This window comes from Pseudoliparis swirei, chromosome 4, assembly GCF_029220125.1.
Source record: "Pseudoliparis swirei isolate HS2019 ecotype Mariana Trench chromosome 4, NWPU_hadal_v1, whole genome shotgun sequence".
Classification (NCBI taxonomy): Eukaryota; Metazoa; Chordata; class Actinopteri; order Perciformes; family Liparidae; genus Pseudoliparis; species Pseudoliparis swirei.
The window spans coordinates 33,849,530-33,867,029 of record NC_079391.1 but is presented as its reverse complement, the minus strand read 5'-3'; the positions used below and the strand labels follow the sequence as shown (position 1 = coordinate 33,867,029).

General features: G+C 50.0%; 1 protein-coding gene across 1 annotated transcript in view; it reads left to right on the top strand.

The window, feature by feature from the left end:
* LOC130192996 (multiple epidermal growth factor-like domains protein 11) overlaps positions 1 to 17,500 on the top strand; it is a 72,987-nt gene that overhangs the window by 6,623 nt on the left and 48,864 nt on the right. Inside the window, exons 2-5 of the mRNA XM_056413267.1 lie at positions 4,201 to 4,347; positions 5,008 to 5,109; positions 9,073 to 9,173; positions 16,320 to 16,412. Of these exons, the coding sequence (XP_056269242.1) occupies positions 4,229 to 4,347; positions 5,008 to 5,109; positions 9,073 to 9,173; positions 16,320 to 16,412 (415 nt within the window). The 5' untranslated portion in view covers positions 4,201 to 4,228. The remainder of the gene's footprint in view (positions 1 to 4,200; positions 4,348 to 5,007; positions 5,110 to 9,072; positions 9,174 to 16,319; positions 16,413 to 17,500) is intronic.

Here is a 17,500-nt window from a genome sequence, read left to right as displayed (position 1 = left end):
TCTGAGAGCAGGTGGTGTATCATCTGAGAGCAGGAGGTGTATCACCTGAGAGCAGGTGGTGTATCACCTGAGAGCGACTGAAGCTCAACACTCCTCACAGCAGGTGGACACAAGGGGCGGTCCCTCAGGTATATATATATATATATATATAAATAAATATATATATATTAATTTATATATGTATGTATACAATATAAATATATATTTATATATTTATATATATATATTTATATAAATGCTGCTGTTGTGAAAATAAGACTAACAGAGCTTGAATGCATCATATTCATATAAAGTCAATGGTACCTTAGTTAAAATGACTGTTGTTGTTGTTGTTGTTGTTGTTGTTGTGTTGGGTAAAGGAGCTCGTCGATGGCGTTGGACCCCTGATCCAACATGGTGGTCTGAGGCGTCTGTGGAGCTGCTTTGAAAACTCATTTCGTTGGTTGTACGTGCTGAATGTTTTGTTGTTGTTGTTGTTGATTGCTGTTGTTGTTTCCTCGTGAAAACCTTAAAACGTCCACGCAGCAAACTACAAAACCTATCTCCCTATTTCTCACGAGGGCGGTTTGGACCGGTTAGTTTCCCTCACGAGGTTTAAAACTGCTCCTCCTACGAAGACGTTTTAGTTGTTTTCCCCTCCTCCTCCTCCTCCTCCTCCTCCTATATATACAAATATATATACATTTATATATATACACATATATATATGTATATATATACGTATATAACTATATATATATATATACATCGTGGGCGAGAGAAGGGGGAGAGAGAGCTGAGAAAGCATTTCTGCCTCGCAGGACAGAGACTCGATGTGAAGATGTTAGACCACAAAACACACACAGACACACACACACACAGACACACACACAAACACATAAACACACACACAGACACACATAGACACAAACACATAAACACACACACATATACACACACACACATAGACACAAACACATAAACACACACACACAGACACACACACACACACACATAGACACAAACACATAAACACACACACACGTATATACACCCACACACACGCTGGAGGTAAGGGGGCACGGGAGAACCAGAACCAGGACTGAGGGCTGGCTGCGGTCCAATGAGGTCCCTGAAGGGGGCGGGTCCACTGGTGCTGATACATGAAAGACTTTAAGGGCCTTAACTTCACCTGTTGAACGATGGAGAGCTGAATACATCAACATGTCAGAATAACGACAGACTGAGACTCTCCGGTCTGAGGCGGTGAGTTCAAGGGTCGAGTGGCAGGAGGTTTTTATCCTGGTCTCCCACGGACTCTCCTTCTGGGAACAAAGACCCGACGCTCCGGGCCCTCACCTCTCGTCACCTGACTCCACGTCGGCCACGCCCACATATGCCACGCCCACATTGCCACGCTTCATCTGCTCTTCACATGTAACGGTGAAGACATTGTTCCAGAAGAAGAAGAAGAAACGTTCCTGCTCAGCGGGAACGGAGCACATCCCAATGGAGGGAGAATAAATGGGTTCTGTCCCTTTAAGGTCTGGCAACGCCGCCAACACGTGACTTATGGTGATGAATCATCACCCATGGGCGAGATAATGTCACCGTGCGACGACGAGTAAATCATCAACACTTTGATTGGTTAGTTAAATCATTGTGCACTAAAAGCTAAATGCACTAATACCAGAGTGATTTCCTTTCCTCCGGGGGGCGGGGCTTAAGGGAAGGCGTGTCCACGCTTTATGGGGTCAGAGTGATGTGGAAGATTTGGGTGATGTCATCAGGACGTTCGCTCGTGCTCCTGAAGAACGTCCACAGCGGGACCTGTGCAGTACTCTGGTCCTCCTGGAGGCGATAAGACACGTTACTGTCCCTTTAAGAGGCCAATAACCAGACTTACGGGAAATTAAATGCCAAGAGGGACTTATTGACATAAAAATATAGATGACCTCATCCTTCAGGTGTCCGGGGCAACGCTGCTATTCTGAAGCCTCATCGAGCCTGTTGTGAAGGTTTAATAAGAACTATTAACAACTATTAAGAGATATTAAGAACTATTAAGAGATATTAAGAACTGTTAAGAACTACTAAGAGATATTAAGAACTATTAAGAGATATTAAGAACTATTAAGAGATATTAAGAACTGTTAAGAGATATTAAGAACTGTTAAGAACTATTATTTAAAAACATCTGCATGAAATGCAGAACCCCTGAATGGACTAAAGTAGTGCGTCTTAAAGATAGAAGGGACCAGAGTGATCAATGTATTGATCGGCGTCCCTCTGCCCAGAGGTGAGCATTGATCACGGGATGAAGGGGACGGATTAGGGGGGGGGGGGGGGGGCTGGTCGTCTGCCAATAGGGTAGTTATGTTCTACTTATCACATGATCACGTGTTCTACTGATCATGTGATCACATGTTACTGATCACATGTTCTGGTGGTTAACGTGTTGTTGACCCATTCCAGCCCGGCTGAGTGAGTTGTTGACCCTGTGACCTGCTGTTTGTATTGATCAGCAACGAGCTGATCAGTGTGTGCGTATTGATCACGCCGGTCGATACAGAGTCACAGATTAAACTCCGCACGGTTGGTTTCCTGCTGTCGGGTTACAGGAACGTAAGAAAGTGTATCATCTAAAAGAGTTAATGCGATTATGGAAATGCATTCTCTCTCCTGACCACCAGGGGGGGGGGCTCCTCTGGTTGTATAGAAGTCTATGCTTCATGTGTTTAAGCTGCATTCTCTCTCCTGACCACCAGGGGGTGGCTCCTCTACTTTTTACTGTGATCTCAGAGGTACATATTGTACTACATCTCATGATGTATTAATACTTGGATCAGCAGCTGTTCTGTTTTAGTGATGATCTTTTAGAATACGAGGCACTGATGTACTCACACATCAGAGAATACTTTTAGTTAAACTTCCCTCGGTGAAGGACCTGAATGCGTCGTCAATAAGTGTCCCGGTGCCTCCCGTCCAGCAGCTCTCTGAAGAGCCCTGCGCTGATGTCATTGTAATCTGGGGATGTCTGGCGTCTGGCCCTCGTCCCGCTGACCGCTGACCGCTCTGCAAACAATCACAACGTCGAGTCGTTCATCAGCGCCGGAGGGGAAATAATGTCCGGCAAAGGATAACCGTGTTATTATTGATCTTCTGTCGCTGCTGAGGAGGAACAGCAACGCAGAGAGCGGCTAACGCGAGGATGAAATATGGCCGACTGACGCTGCAGTGGGAGGAGCTTCAGTGGGAGGGGCTTCTGTCTGCGTCCACGCCGTCCGACGTATAACTTCACGCCGTCCTCAAGATTCATCGTCAACCTTTGTCCCAAATTGTAAAAAAAAAATCAAAGGCGGCAACGAGTGGAGAATAAAAGCGACGTCGGTCTCCAGCCATGACGCCGCTGTGCGGTCGACCTTCAGGTCGCCCTTCACTGTGTCGTCATGACGCAGCCGGTGTTACCATAGAGGTCACATGACATCTATTGTTCATCTGGTCACATGATATCTATTGTTCATCTGGTCACATGACATCTATTGCTCTGTTTCTTCCATTTTTCTCCCTGTTAAAAGTTGTACCTTGTTGGGGATCCTGATCCGATGTGAGGTCAAAGGTCACAGGATGTCGTCTGTGTACAGAGTGTAGAGCCCTCTGAGGAGAGTTTGTGATGTTGGGCTGACAGAATAAATGTGAGTGAGTCCTCGTCCTTCCAGATGAAAGACTCTGATCACTTCATCGTCCACAGGACGGACAAGTGGTTTCACCTCGTCTCCTTGCGAGGGTCCGAGGACGGAGAGCGACGCGTGTTGTACAGATTGTTATCGATTTATTGGGTTGTAAAAATAAAGTGGGACTAAAAGGACGTCGGTGCTCAGAGAACTGGTCTCACCTCTGATCACGAGCCCCAACTCTCAGAAAGTTTCTTCAGTTTACAGTTTGTATTGTTGATGTGTTGAAGGTTGACGTCTGTCACAGAGAGGAAGTAGAAAGTACCTCAGAGCTGTCGTGAGGTCCTTGAGTACCTGGTGACTCCTCAGGTGCGTCTGAAGGGCAGCGACACGATGTCCGGAGAGTTCTCGTTCCATGTTCCATTATTTCTGGGAGATTGCAAATAAATAGCTTTTGTGTTCCTCCCGCAGCCTCCAGTGAGTCGCCACGCGTCACGTTTTCTTTTCCTTCTTCAGCGTTAAAGGTGAGCTCTTGTTCCTCCAACAGGACGAAGGCGGGGAGGAGGACGAGGAGCATGGGGGCCGGCGGGGTCCCTCCCCCCCGATGGCTGCCCTGGCTCCGCCTGCTGGGCCTCGTCTCTCTGGCGTCGGCCCTCAACCCGGACGACCCCAACGTGTGCAGCCACTGGGAGAGGTCAGTGTGCCCCCACGCCGCCGCCGCACGATATTCAAAGTGAAATAACGGCGTTCAGAACTAATGGACTCCCCCCCCCCCCCCTCTCCCCACCACAAATCAAGAATCAAGAAGGTTAGCCAATAATCAGAAGCAAAGAGGGAGAGAGGTTTCCTCCTGGGGACGCCGTAAATCCACGGCGCCGGTAATGTGACGTCTTGAGTTGTCTCGGCACTCAGCGCCGCTAAGTAAAAGCACCGCGTCGCCCCCGGAGAGCGGCGCGGCGAGCGCGGGCCGCGATCAATAACCTCCCGGAGTAATCAGCGGGAAGCGAGGAGACGGGTATCAGCGCCGATGGGCGAGCGTGGTCAGTGTTCACTTCTCGGGGACAGAAAAGTTCCAAAGCTCCGTTGAGGACTCTTTAAGATCCTGAACGTTTGAGCAACGATTACAATAAAAGATTTTAAAAGAAGCTGCCAAAGCTTTTCTGATTTTTGATTTCAGAATGAAAGCGTCCGCCGATCAACAACCCGTCCCGATGATCTGCTTTATTATTGATATCCCGGGGGTTTGACTCACCTCCATATCGTGTTTCCAGATCTCACCACAAAGCCTGGAGGACGAAGGTCAAAGGTCTCGATGTCTGTTCTGTGTGATGTGATGTTCTCTGGCTCTGTGCAGCTATGCGGTGACGGTGCAGGAGTCCTACGCCCATCCATTCGACCAGGTCTACTACACCCGCTGCACCGACATCCTCAACTGGTTCAAGTGCACCCGGCACAGGTAAGGGCCTCCGAGGAGCCGCCGCGCATCGCTCCATGACGTGTCCCATGGAGGCCTTCAAGTGGCTCCATGACGTGTCCCATGGAGGCCTTCAAGTCGCTCCATGACGTGTCCCATGGAGGCCTTCAAGTCGCTCCATGACGTGTCCCATGGAGGCCTTCAAGTCGCTCCATGACATGTCCCATGGAGGCCTTCAAGTCGCTCCATGACGTGTCCCATGGAGGCCTTCAAATCGCTCCATGACATGTCCCATGGAGGCCTTCAAGTCGCTCCATGACATGTCCCATGGAGGCCTTCAAGTCGCTCCATGACGTGTCCCATGGAGGCCTTCAAGTCGCTCCATGACATGTCCCATGGAGGCCTTCAAGTGGCTCCATGACGTGTCCCATGGAGGCCTTCAAGTCGCTCCATGACATGTCCCATGGAGGCCTTCAAATCGCTCCATGACGTGTCCCATGGAGGCCTTCAAATCGCTCCATGACATGTCCCATGGAGGCCTTCAAGTCGCTCCATGACGTGTCCCATGGAGGCCTTCAAGTCGCTCCATGACGTGTCCCATGGAGGCCTTCAAGTCGCTCCATGACGTGTCCCATGGAGGCCTTCAAGTCGCTCCATGGCGTGTCCCATGGAGGCCTTCAAGTCGCTCCATGACGTGTCCCATGGAGGCCTTCAAGTCGCTCCATGGCGTGTCCCATGGAGGCCTTCAAGTCGCTCCATGACGTGTCCCATGGAGGCCTTCAAGTCGCTCCATGACATGTCCCATGGAGGCCTTCAAGTCGCTCCATGACGTGTCCCATGGAGGCCTTCAAGTCGCTCCATGACATGTCCCATGGAGGCCTTCAAGTCGCTCCATGACGTGTCCCATGGAGGCCTTCAAATCGCTCCATGACGTGTCCCATGGAGGCCTTCAAGTCGCTCCATGACGTGTCCCATGGAGGCCTTCAAGTGGCTCCATGACGTGTCCCATGGAGGCCTTCAAGTCGCTCCATGACGTGTCCCATGGAGGCCTTCAAATCGCTCCATGACGTGTCCCATGGAGGCCTTCAAGTGGCTCCATGGCGTGTCCCATGGAGGCCTTCAAGTCGCTCTATGACGTGTCCCATGGAGGCCTTCAAGTCGCTCCATGGCGTGTCCCATGGAGGCCTTCAAGTCGCTCCATGACGTGTCCCATGGAGGCCTTCAAGTCGCTCCATGACGTGTCCCATGGAGGCCTTCAAGTCGCTCCATGACGTGTCCCATGGAGGCCTTCAAGTCGCTCCATGACGTGTCCCATGGAGGCCTTCAAGTCGCTCCATGACGTGTCCCATGGAGGCCTTCAAGTCGCTCTATGACGTGTCCCATGGAGGCCTTCAAGTCGCTCCATGGCGTGTCCCATGGAGGCCTTCAAGTCGCTCCATGACGTGTCCCATGGAGGCCTTCAAGTCGCTCCATGACGTGTCCCATGGAGGCCTTCAAGTCGCTCCATGGCGTGTCCCATGGAGGCCTTCAAGTCGCTCCATGACGTGTCCCATGGAGGCCTTCAAGTCGCTCCATGACATGTCCCATGGAGGCCTTCAAGTCGCTCCATGACATGTCCCATGGAGGCCTTCAAGTCGCTCCATGACGTGTCCCATGGAGGCCTTCAAGTCGCTCCATGACGTGTCCCATGGAGGCCTTCAAGTCGCTCCATGACGTGTCCCATGGAGGCCTTCAAGTCGCTCCATGACATGTCCCATGGAGGCCTTCAAGTCGCTCCATGACGTGTCCCATGGAGGCCTTCAAGTCGCTCCATGACGTGTCCCATGGAGGCCTTCAAGTCGCTCCATGACGTGTCCCATGGAGGCCTTCAAGTCGCTCCATGACGTGTCCCATGGAGGCCTTCAAGTCGCTCCATGACGTGTCCCATGGAGGCCTTCAAGTCGCTCCATGACATGTCCCATGGAGGCCTTCAAGTCGCTCCATGACGTGTCCCATGGAGGCCTTCAAGTCGCTCCATGACGTGTCCCATGGAGGCCTTCAAGTCGCTCCATGGCGTGTCCCATGGAGGCCTTCAAGTCGCTCCATGGCGTGTCCCATGGAGGCCTTCAAGTCGCTCCATGACGTGTCCCATGGAGGCCTTCAAGTCGCTCCATGACGTGTCCCATGGAGGCCTTCAAGTCGCTCCATGACGTGTCCCATGGAGGCCTTCAAGTCGCTCCATGACATGTCCCATGGAGGCCTTCAACTCGCTCCATGACATGTCCCATGGAGGCCTTCAAGTCGCTCCATGACGTGTCCCATGGAGGCCTTCAAGTCGCTCCATGACATGTCCCATGGAGGCCTTCAAGTCGCTCCATGACATGTCCCATGGAGGCCTTCAAATCGCTCCAATTCATCTTTAACAAACACAAACTTTACACGCTAAATGGTCCCATTTGACAGAAACCGTCCGATTCATGAAGATCGGCGCCGACGGTGTTCGGGGCGTTCAAACCCAGACGGGTTCTGCAGCTCTGCGCCTGAACATCTGACTTTTCAGTCCTCTGATGTCAGCAGTGAGATCTTTGGGAATTTAGCATCTTTGATGAATGACTTGACAGAAATGAATCTATTTAATTGACTAATCAACGACCTTTAGACCTCTCACATTAATGCAAGGCTCCTTCTAATGTTTTCTTGGGTTCTTCATCCATACCCCTGATGTGAATCTAATAAACACAGGACAGCATTATTCACTTTAAATAAACGCCTCGTTCAAAAAACTATAAATTCAAATTGGCTTTTTTCTCTTTTACGTGCAGAGAAACTATAATTCAAGCCCGACTGTCCTTAAACCACCGGACGCCTTTTAAAGACGCCGGTCCGTTCCTTACTCACCAGGGTGAGTTATTAGGAAAGGTCAGAGGTCATGGGTGGCTTCCAGAGGGCGCCAGCGTACCCTGGTTTTAATTCATAAGACTGAGACGGCAGAGCTCCTCCTCCCAGCTCTGACCTGGGACAGACCCACCAGAAAGAGCTTCATGGTCACGTTTCCTTCTTCTTCTTCCTCCTCTTCTTCATCTCAAAGACGTTTCTCTCACCGGCCGTCACTCACGAGAGCCGACTACCCGATGCCGGCAGTTGAGCTCCGGCTTTAATGAGCGCGTCGATCTTCATCGCTGCCGGTTCAGCTCCTCCAGCTCAGAGCCGAGTCCCTCAAGAGGAAACGTCCGACAGCATCCACGTCCTTCATCGAGCCGGAGGAACTCCTGAAAACACGTGACGCGCCGCGTGACACGTGGCCGACCGGCTCCACCCACAACTTACTGTGTTCCGGAATAAAACTACGAACAGCGACCGCTGAAACTCCGAGAGACGGTTAAACTGACGCCGCTATTCTATAATCTTCTCGTGTGGTTTACGTCAAGTAAAGTTTGTTCTCGGACGAAAACGAAACGGCAGAAATGAGAACGACTCATATTTTAGTTTTTTGCGGCGCCTCCTGGAGACGATCGAGCCGTGAAGAGAGCCGGCGGCCGCTCCGGGGGACGCTCGGTTTCCTCGTTAGCCGCCACAACTCGAATTGAGCCGGTGAAAAACCCCTCGGCGCTCGGGTCTGACCCCGGGGATCAGACCCCGGGGATCAGACCCCGGTTCTGAGCTTTGCACTGGCGGTTTTATTTGAGTTGCTACAGACGCTGACTGAAGTTTTTTGGTTCCTTCCTCTTTTAATTTCATCCGATAAACAAACTCTACCTTCGACGTGGCTGGCGACTTCTCGCGGACGCTACATTGACTCACTATCGCCTCTCCAGCTCACAAGTGGTATTACAAGACAGGACGGGGCACGGCTAGCTGGGTAGCATTGGCTAGCTTGATAGCATGCTAATTCCCGGAGAAACGGAGACGTCTTTGACATGGCGCCAACGCCGCAACCGCGTCACAACGATCACGTCTCTTTTACTCCTCCAGGTGCACCTTAAAGTGTCGCCGTGTCGTGATGGTTGTTTCTTCCTGTGTGTGCAGGATCAGCTACAAGACGGCGTACCGGAGAGGCGTGAGGACGATGTACAGGCGGCGCTCTCAGTGCTGCCCCGGCTTCTACGAGAGCGGAAGCCTTTGTGTTCGTGAGTTTCATCGATTCCTTCATTCCTGAACATAAACGAGACAATAAGACGATGTTGTGTATAATTGTTGTGGTTATGTTGCCTCCGCGGAATCAATTTCAATCGCACTCTTTCTCGAGATGATAACGGTTATTGAATCGCTGCTCCGTGCATTGCTTGACAACATAAGTACATAAAATAGATTATGAACATCCGGTTTCATCACAGAGAAGTTTCACAAATCGTCTGAAACAAGAAGAGAGAAACGAGCACGTCGAGGAGGAAGTCCTCGGAGCGTCTCTGGAGTTCAGAACGGCTGCTGCCAACGAGCTCAAGACGTTTCATTTTGACTTATTGTTCCTCTACGTTTGGTAAAAGCTGCAAGCGGATATCTTCTTTTTCAGTTTTTCACCAACAAAGCTTCTTTTGAGGAAATCCTCAAGGAACCGGAGTCGATGAAACGACCTTGTGGATCCATTGGCGTCATTCAAACTGGTTGATGATACATATTTGCTGCATTGCTTTTAGAAAAATATTGATTTATGCATTTTTTAACGAACAAAACAAACACCAGTGTTTGTTTATAATGGACGTTACGGGAGAATAATGCACTCATGACGGCCAATCAGAAGAGAGCGCTCTCTATTGCCTTGAATGAGATGTAAACCCAAAGAACGGACATCGGCCGTTTCGTAGTCGTCTGCCCAGAAAGAAAAGTAATAATCCAAATGTAATCATCAGCGTAGAACTAATGCATCCTCTGACCTCTTTGTTTGAGGAGTTGTTAAATTCTCGGCTGCTGGAAGCTTTTCATCCAGGAACCCGGAGGTCTGGAAGTGTCTGCCGCAGCAGCGCCATGAAGATCAACGGCTTTTATTCCTGAGGGTTTCCTCTCTTCCTGCAGGTGTGAAGGTTAAGCTGTGAACCCACTTTGATCAGATGGCAATAAACGCCGCCGACGTTCCCCCTCCGCTCCCGTTCACCACGTCTCTGCAGCAACACGAGCGTCTTCATCCGCGCTTATTTTCATTCTCGATACGCACAAAGTTCGCGTGCTCGTTAAAACGTGGAGCGGCGACTCCGTCTCCGTCGTTATCTCTCCACGGTTATCGACGCGCCTGCTGCCGGAGCTGTCGGCGCCACATCAAGACGCCTCCGTTTCAAAGTGGATCCATCGCTGCTAGAAGATTCTAAATCAACTCAACAGAAGGAAAAACAGAAACGGGGGAAAGAGCTGCTTTCACGTTAAATATCTCTCAACGCTGAAGCGCCTGAGCTTCATTCTGTTCTCTTTATTAGAAGTAAAAGATGTTTATCTTGTGATATTCGTCACATCGGGGTCACCATCAGATGAGCCCCCCCCCCCCCCTCACATGATGATGTGTGGTTTCAGGTCAGCGAGATGGAAGCAGCAACGTTTCTCTTCACAGTTTCTGTAGTTTTGAAGCTGGTTTCTTCTTCTTCAGCCAGAAGATCAACTCAAGTCTGCCTCTCATCTCGCATCAGACAATTAGACATTCAGTCGGAGCCGACGCTCTTCATTGAACTGAACCTTCAGCTCCTCGTGTATTAAAGTATTTATCTCACTCAAAAGACTCAAAAACCTCCTTGTGCGACGAAGACTGTTGATTTATGGATTTATGGAGTTGTGTCTGCCGTGTGTTACGTTTCTTTAAATATGCTGAACTGCTTGGACACGTCGAAATACTTCAAGTGAAAAAGCAGAGGAACATCTCCTCGCCACCCGGTCGTTATCTCACGCCGATCAATTATCCGCCCTAGATGGTACGTTGAATGGGGCCGCGTGCCCCTTCTCATCGAGGAGAGAGGAGGTGAATGGACTCCTTGAGGAGAGAGGAGTTGAATAGACTCCTTAAGGAGAGAGGAGGTGAATGAACTCCTTGAGGAGAGAGGAGGTGAATGGACTCCTTAAGGAGAGAGGAGGTGAATGGACTCCTTGAGGAGAGAGGATTTGAATAGACTCCTTGAGGAGAGAGGAGGTGAATGGACTCCTTAAGGAGAGAGGAGGTGAATGGACTCCTTGAGGAGAGAGGAGGTGAATGGACTCCTTAAGGAGAGAGGAGGTGAATGGATTCCTTGAGGAGAGAGGAGGTGAATGGACTCCTTAAGGAGAGAGGAGGTGAATGGACTCCTTGAGGAGAGAGGAGTTGAATAGACTCCTTGAGGAGAGAGGAGGTGAATGGACTCCTTGAGGAGAGAGGAGGTGAATGGACTCCTTGAGGAGAGAGGAGTTGAATAGACTCCTTAAGGAGAGAGGAGGTGAATGGACTCCTTGAGGAGAGATGAGTTGAATAGACTCCTTAAGGAGAGAGGAGTTGAATAGACTCCTTGAGGAGAGAGGAGGTGAATGGACTCCTTGAGGAGAGAGGAGTTGAATAGACTCCTTAAGGAGAGAGGAGGTGAATGGACTCCTTGAGGAGAGAGGAGTTGAATAGACTCCTTAAGGAGAGAGGAAGTGAATGGACTCCTTGAGGAGAGATGAGTTGAATAGACTCCTTAAGGAGAGAGGAGGTGAATGGACTCCTTAAGGAGAGAGGAGGTGAATGGACTCCTTGAGGAGAGAGGAGGTGAATGGACTCCTTAAGGAGAGAGGAGTTGAATAGACTCCTTAAGGAGAGAGGAGCTGAATGGACTCCTTGAGGAGAGAGGAGGTGAATGGACTCCTTGAGGAGAGAGGAGTTGAATGGACTCCTTGAGGAGAGAGGAGGTGAATGGACTCCTTGAGGAGAGAGGAGGTGAATGGACTCCTTGAGGAGAGAGGAGTTGAATAGACTCCTTAAGGAGAGAGGAGTTGAATGGACTCCTTGAGGAGAGAGGAGTTGAATAGACTCCTTAAGGAGAGAGGAGGTGAATGGACTCCTTGAGGAGAGAGGAGGTGAATGGACTCCTTGAGGAGAGAGGAGGTGAATGGACTCCTTAAGGAGAGAGGAGGTGAATAGACTCCTTGAGGAGAGAGGAGGTGAATGGACTCCTTGAGGAGAGAGGAGGTGAATGGACTCCTTGAGGAGAGAGGAGGTGAATGGACCCCCCGAGGGGGAGGAGGGTAAAGAGGAGCATTGTGGGTCTTTATTCAACATCTGTCTGTAAACAACTTTATTAGATTCCCCTCGGGGAGACGGATAACCCTGAACTCTCGTGTCGCTCGCTCCACCGCACACACACACACCGTTAGCCGAGTAGTTTGAAACGCCAGGAGCTAATTCCTAGCCGCCTGGTTGGCCGACGCTAACGAGTCGGGACAGGTCCTTTGTTGTGTGATGTATACACAGACTGGGCTAATTGAAAGGTTCCCCTCCCCGACAGAGTGTGTGTGTGTGAGTGTGTCTGTGTGTGTCTGTGTGTGTGTGTGTGTGTGTGTGTGAGTGTGTCTGTGTGTGTCTGTGTGTGTGTGTGTGTGTGTCTGTGTAATTTTATTAAAAGGCGTTCCTCTTTCTGTGTTTCTTGGCTGGTTTTCCAGTTCCTGTTTCATCTCTACATCTCACATGAACATGTAATAACGACCAGGATGTCAGACATGTTCCCTTCATGGGGATGTTCCCTTCGTGGGGATGTTCCCTTCGTGAGGATGTTCCCTTCATGGGGATGTTCCTTTCGTGAGGATGTTCCCTTCATGGGGATGTTCCCTTCGTGGGGATGTTCCCTTCGTGAGGATATTCCCTTCGTGAGGATGTTCCCTTCATGAGGATGTTCCCTTCATGGGGATGTTCCCTTCATGGGGATGTTCCTTTCGTGAGGATGTTCCCTTCATGGGGATGTTCCCTTCGTGAGGATGTTCCCTTCATGGGGATGTTCCCTTCATGGGGATGTTCCTTTCGTGAGGATGTTCCCTTCATGGGGATGTTCCCTTCATGGGGATGTTCCTTTCGTGGGGATGTTCCCTTCATGAGGATGTTCCCTTCATGGGGATGTTCCTTTCGTGAGGATGTTCCCTTCATGGGGATGTTCCCTTCGTGAGGATGTTCCCTTCGTGAGGATGTTCCCTTCGTGAGGATGTTCCCTTCATGGGGATGTTCCCTTCATGGGGATGTTCCTTTCGTGAGGATGTTCCCTTCATGGGGATGTTCCCTTCGTGAGGATGTTCCCTTCATGGGGATGTTCCCTTCATGGGGATGTTCCCTTCGTGGGGATGTTCCCTTCGTGGGGTTGTTCCCTTCATGGGGATGTTCCCTTTGTGGGGATGCTCCCTTCATGGGGATGTTCCCTTCGTGGGGATGTTCCCTTCGTGAGGATGTTCCCTTCGTGGGGATGTTCCCTTCGTGGGGATGTTCCCTTCGTGGGGATGTTCCCTTCGTGGGGATGTTCCCTTCATGGGGATGTTCCCTTCATGGGGATGTTCCCTTCGTGGGGATGTTCCCTTGTTCCCTTCGTGGGGATGTTCCATTCATGGGGATGTTCCCTTCGTGAGGATGTTCCTGTGGGATGTTCCTTCGTGGGATGTTCCTTCGTGAGGATGTTCCTTCATGGGATGTTCCTTGTTCCTCTGTGGGGATGTTCCCTTTGTGGGGATGTTCCCTTCGTGAGGATGTTCCCTTCATGGGGATGTTCCCTTCATGGGGATGTTCCTTTCGTGAGGATGTTCCCTTCATGGGGATGTTCCCTTCGTGAGGATGTTCCCTTCATGGGGATGTTCCCTTCATGGGGATGTTCCCTTCGTGGGGATGTTCCCTTGTTCCCTTCGTGGGGATGTTCCCTTCATGGGGATGTTCCCTTCGTGAGGATGTTCCCTTCGTGGGGATGTTCCCTTCGTGAGGATGTTCCCTTCATGGGGATGTTCCCTTCGTGGGGATGTTCCCTTGTTCCCTTCGTGGGGGATGTTCCCTTCGTGGGGATGTTCCCTTCGTGAGGATGTTCCCTTCGTGAGGATGTTCCCTTCGTGGGGATGTTCCCTTCATGGGGATGTTCCCTTGGGGGGATGTTCCCTTCGTGGGGATGTTCCCTGTCTTGCAGGAGTAGGAGACCTTGTGTAATTTTCCATCTCTGCCTGAGGCCTGTTTTTAAATCTCTTGTCTTGATTCCTCCCTGAGTTTCATCCTCAGTGAGACTCGTTTCCTCTTTGTTGTTTCCTCCCTGGATCCTCAGGGCTTGTTGGCCTCCGTGACCCCATCAACCGGCTTCATCCCCCCCTCCCCCCCCCCTCCATCTCCATCTCCCACCCAAACCTGTTTTATGTCAGTGCACAATAACATACGCAGTGTCACGGGAAGCCGTTTGTATTTGTTTATTTATTCGTAGGTTTAGCTGCTTTAAAAATATACAAAATAATATACATCATGTAAATCAATAATTGTATTGACCGAGTATGCACAGGAAGAACAATAACAGCTTGGGACATGGACAACTAAGCTTAACAATATAGGTACAGAATAGACAGGAATGTTAGTGAAATATAATGTATACAACAAAAAAGAAGAACTAAAACTCCATCAAGTGTTTCAAAATAAATGCATTTGAACTCACCTAGAACATGTTATATGTCTAGGGCTTTTATTTTGAAAGGTAAGCTGCCTTTGTTGAGGTTGACCAGAGCAGAAGCTGACGGTTCAGATCCTCCACGCAGAGCCTTATCTTTCACATCCCAATACGTTATTAATATTCTGCTCCCTCTGGTTATTGTTTCAGCAAATTAGAGATAATTATGTGAACAAATTTGATTAAACGTGTTCAAATAGAACATTGTGTTATGTGGAGGGACGGGTTGTCTCTTGTTCTGAACCGCAAAGAGACACACAACAACCACAAAGAGACACACAACAACCACAAAGAGACACAGCAACCACAAAGAGACACACAACAACGACAAAGAGACACACAACAACCACAAAGAGACACACAACAACCACAAAGAGACACAAAACAACTACAAAGAGACACACAACAACCACAAAGAGACACACAACAACCACAAAGAGACACACAACAACTACAAAGAGACACACAACAACCTCAAAGAGACACACAACAACCACAAAGAGACACACAACAACCTCAAAGAGACACACAACAACCACAAAGAGACACACAACAACCACAAAGAGACACACAACAACCACAAAGAGACACACAACAACCTCAAAGAGACACACAACAACCTCAAAGACTCCTCAAGTCTCAAAGACCCTCCCCTGTAGAGGTTCTGGTCTCGCGGCCCGGTGGAGGTGATCCGACGCTGGAGAAACCCGTCGGATGCTCCTCGCTCTGTTTTTTCCTGTTTCAGCTGATTGAAGAGCGACGGCGGCTGAGCAGACGAGACAATAGCTGGAATTAGGGAGCGTTTATTTAATTTGATATCTATTGTTGCCGTGGGGCTGAGCGGCCCAGGGCTCGCCTCATGGCCTCTCCTTGAGGAGGAGGGGGGGCTCCATGAAACAAAGACAGAACCCAGTGATCTGATGTCGTCCTGGTGGCGTTCAGGCGTCTCTCAGCCAGCAGCCCTCATGCCTCTGCTCCTCTGCTTCAAGTGGAACCATTACAACCATTACATGACAATAATCTAGGACACTGGGCCTCAACCTGAGGGTCGGGGCCCATGTAAGGGAGCCGAAAGCAATAAGGGGGTCTGGAAAACGACTCACAGGAAATATAGTTGTACGACTAAATATATATTTTTTCCATTTTTTCCTAGAATACAGGCGAGTTTGACCTCTAAAACAGATTTAAAAATCTGACAATCACTGTCAGGACAAACAAAGCAAGATGTGATGTGGCAAAAACATGCCAGAGCCAGAGGAACCAAGAGCAAGAATACACCAGCAACCGCCGGGGGCTTCATTCTCTCTCCTGACCACCAGGGGGCGACTCCTCTGGTTGTATAGAAGTCTATGCTTCATGTCTTAAAGCTGCATTCTCTCTCCTGACCACCAGGGGGCGACTCCTCTGGTTGTATAGAAGTCTATGCTTCATGTGTTAAAGCTGCATTCTGTCTCCTGACCACCAGGGGGAGACTCTTCTGGTTGTATAGAAGTATATCTCTAGTTTCAAGTCTCCTTCTATACAGCCTGATGTCTATTTACTCTGTAGAAAGCTTCATAATATATATATATATAGTTTATATAGTTTGATTATTAAATGTTTTATAAATAAGGCTGAGGGTAAAAAGTTGTCTGACTCTCTTTGTGTCCTCCTCCTCTTCCTCCTCTTCCTCCTCAGCCTTGTGCACTGAGGAATGTGCTCACGGACGCTGCGTCTCTCCGGACATCTGCCAGTGTGAGCCGGGCTGGGGGGGCCGGGACTGCTCCAGTGGTGAGTACACACACACACACACACACACACACACACACACACACACACACACACACACACACACACACACACACACACACACACACACACACACACACATGTTGATACTAATAGGTCTGTGATGAGCAGATTTCAGGTCTAACTAACATTCACACAGCGTAGAACAGCTACGGGAGACATCCTGGGGTTAAGTGCGTTGCTCAAGGACACATGGGCATGGGCTGATGGAGCCGGGGATCGAACCCCCCCCCCCCCTCCAGACTCCGGTTCAGTACGAGAACCTTTGTATCTCCGCCAGGCAACAGAAAGAACCCAGAAAGAAGTGAGGAAGGCAGGCGATGAAGACGAGAAGCTAGCAGAGATAATGAAGAAGGGTTGGATGAGGAGAACTGATGATGTCATCATCATGTGAAAAAGATGATTACGACGAGAGAGATTATCAGGAAGAGGCGAGGGAACGTCGTGAGGGCGACTTTGATCCACCGCGCTTACTTCACACTTTAATGAATGGACCATAAGCGATGGATTGGGTCTCCATGCGTTGCCATGGAAACGGGCGATGCCCGAGCAAAGAGCTACGAGAAGCTGCCGAGGCAGCAGAGATAACAGTTCATTTGTGTGGCTCATCGTCATGAATGAGCTTCTGACAGCTGCATCGATGGTGAGTACATGATCCCCCAGAATGCAGCAGTGCAATGACGGAGTCCGTGTGACCGTAAGAAGATGATGAAATACGTAGTTCTTCCTCATAAAGATGATAAAATACGTGAAATACTTGAGGAAGAGACTTAAAAGGACAGACACCCCTGTGACTCCTCGTCTCCTCACTGGAGGCGTTGTGGCTTTACTCCGGATCGCTTCACGATTACCTGGATTACACAGAGTTGACTTTGAGATCCCTGAACGCACCACGAAGCTGCAGCTGAGCGGCCGGCTGGAGGAGCACAGCTGCTGGAGGAAGACGAGGAGATCCGTCCGGCTGCTTCCTGGTCTCTTGACACCAGGAGCCCCTCAGACCCCCTCAGACCCCCACAGAGCCCCACAGAGCCCCACAGACCCCCACAGAGCCCCACAGACCCCCACAGAGC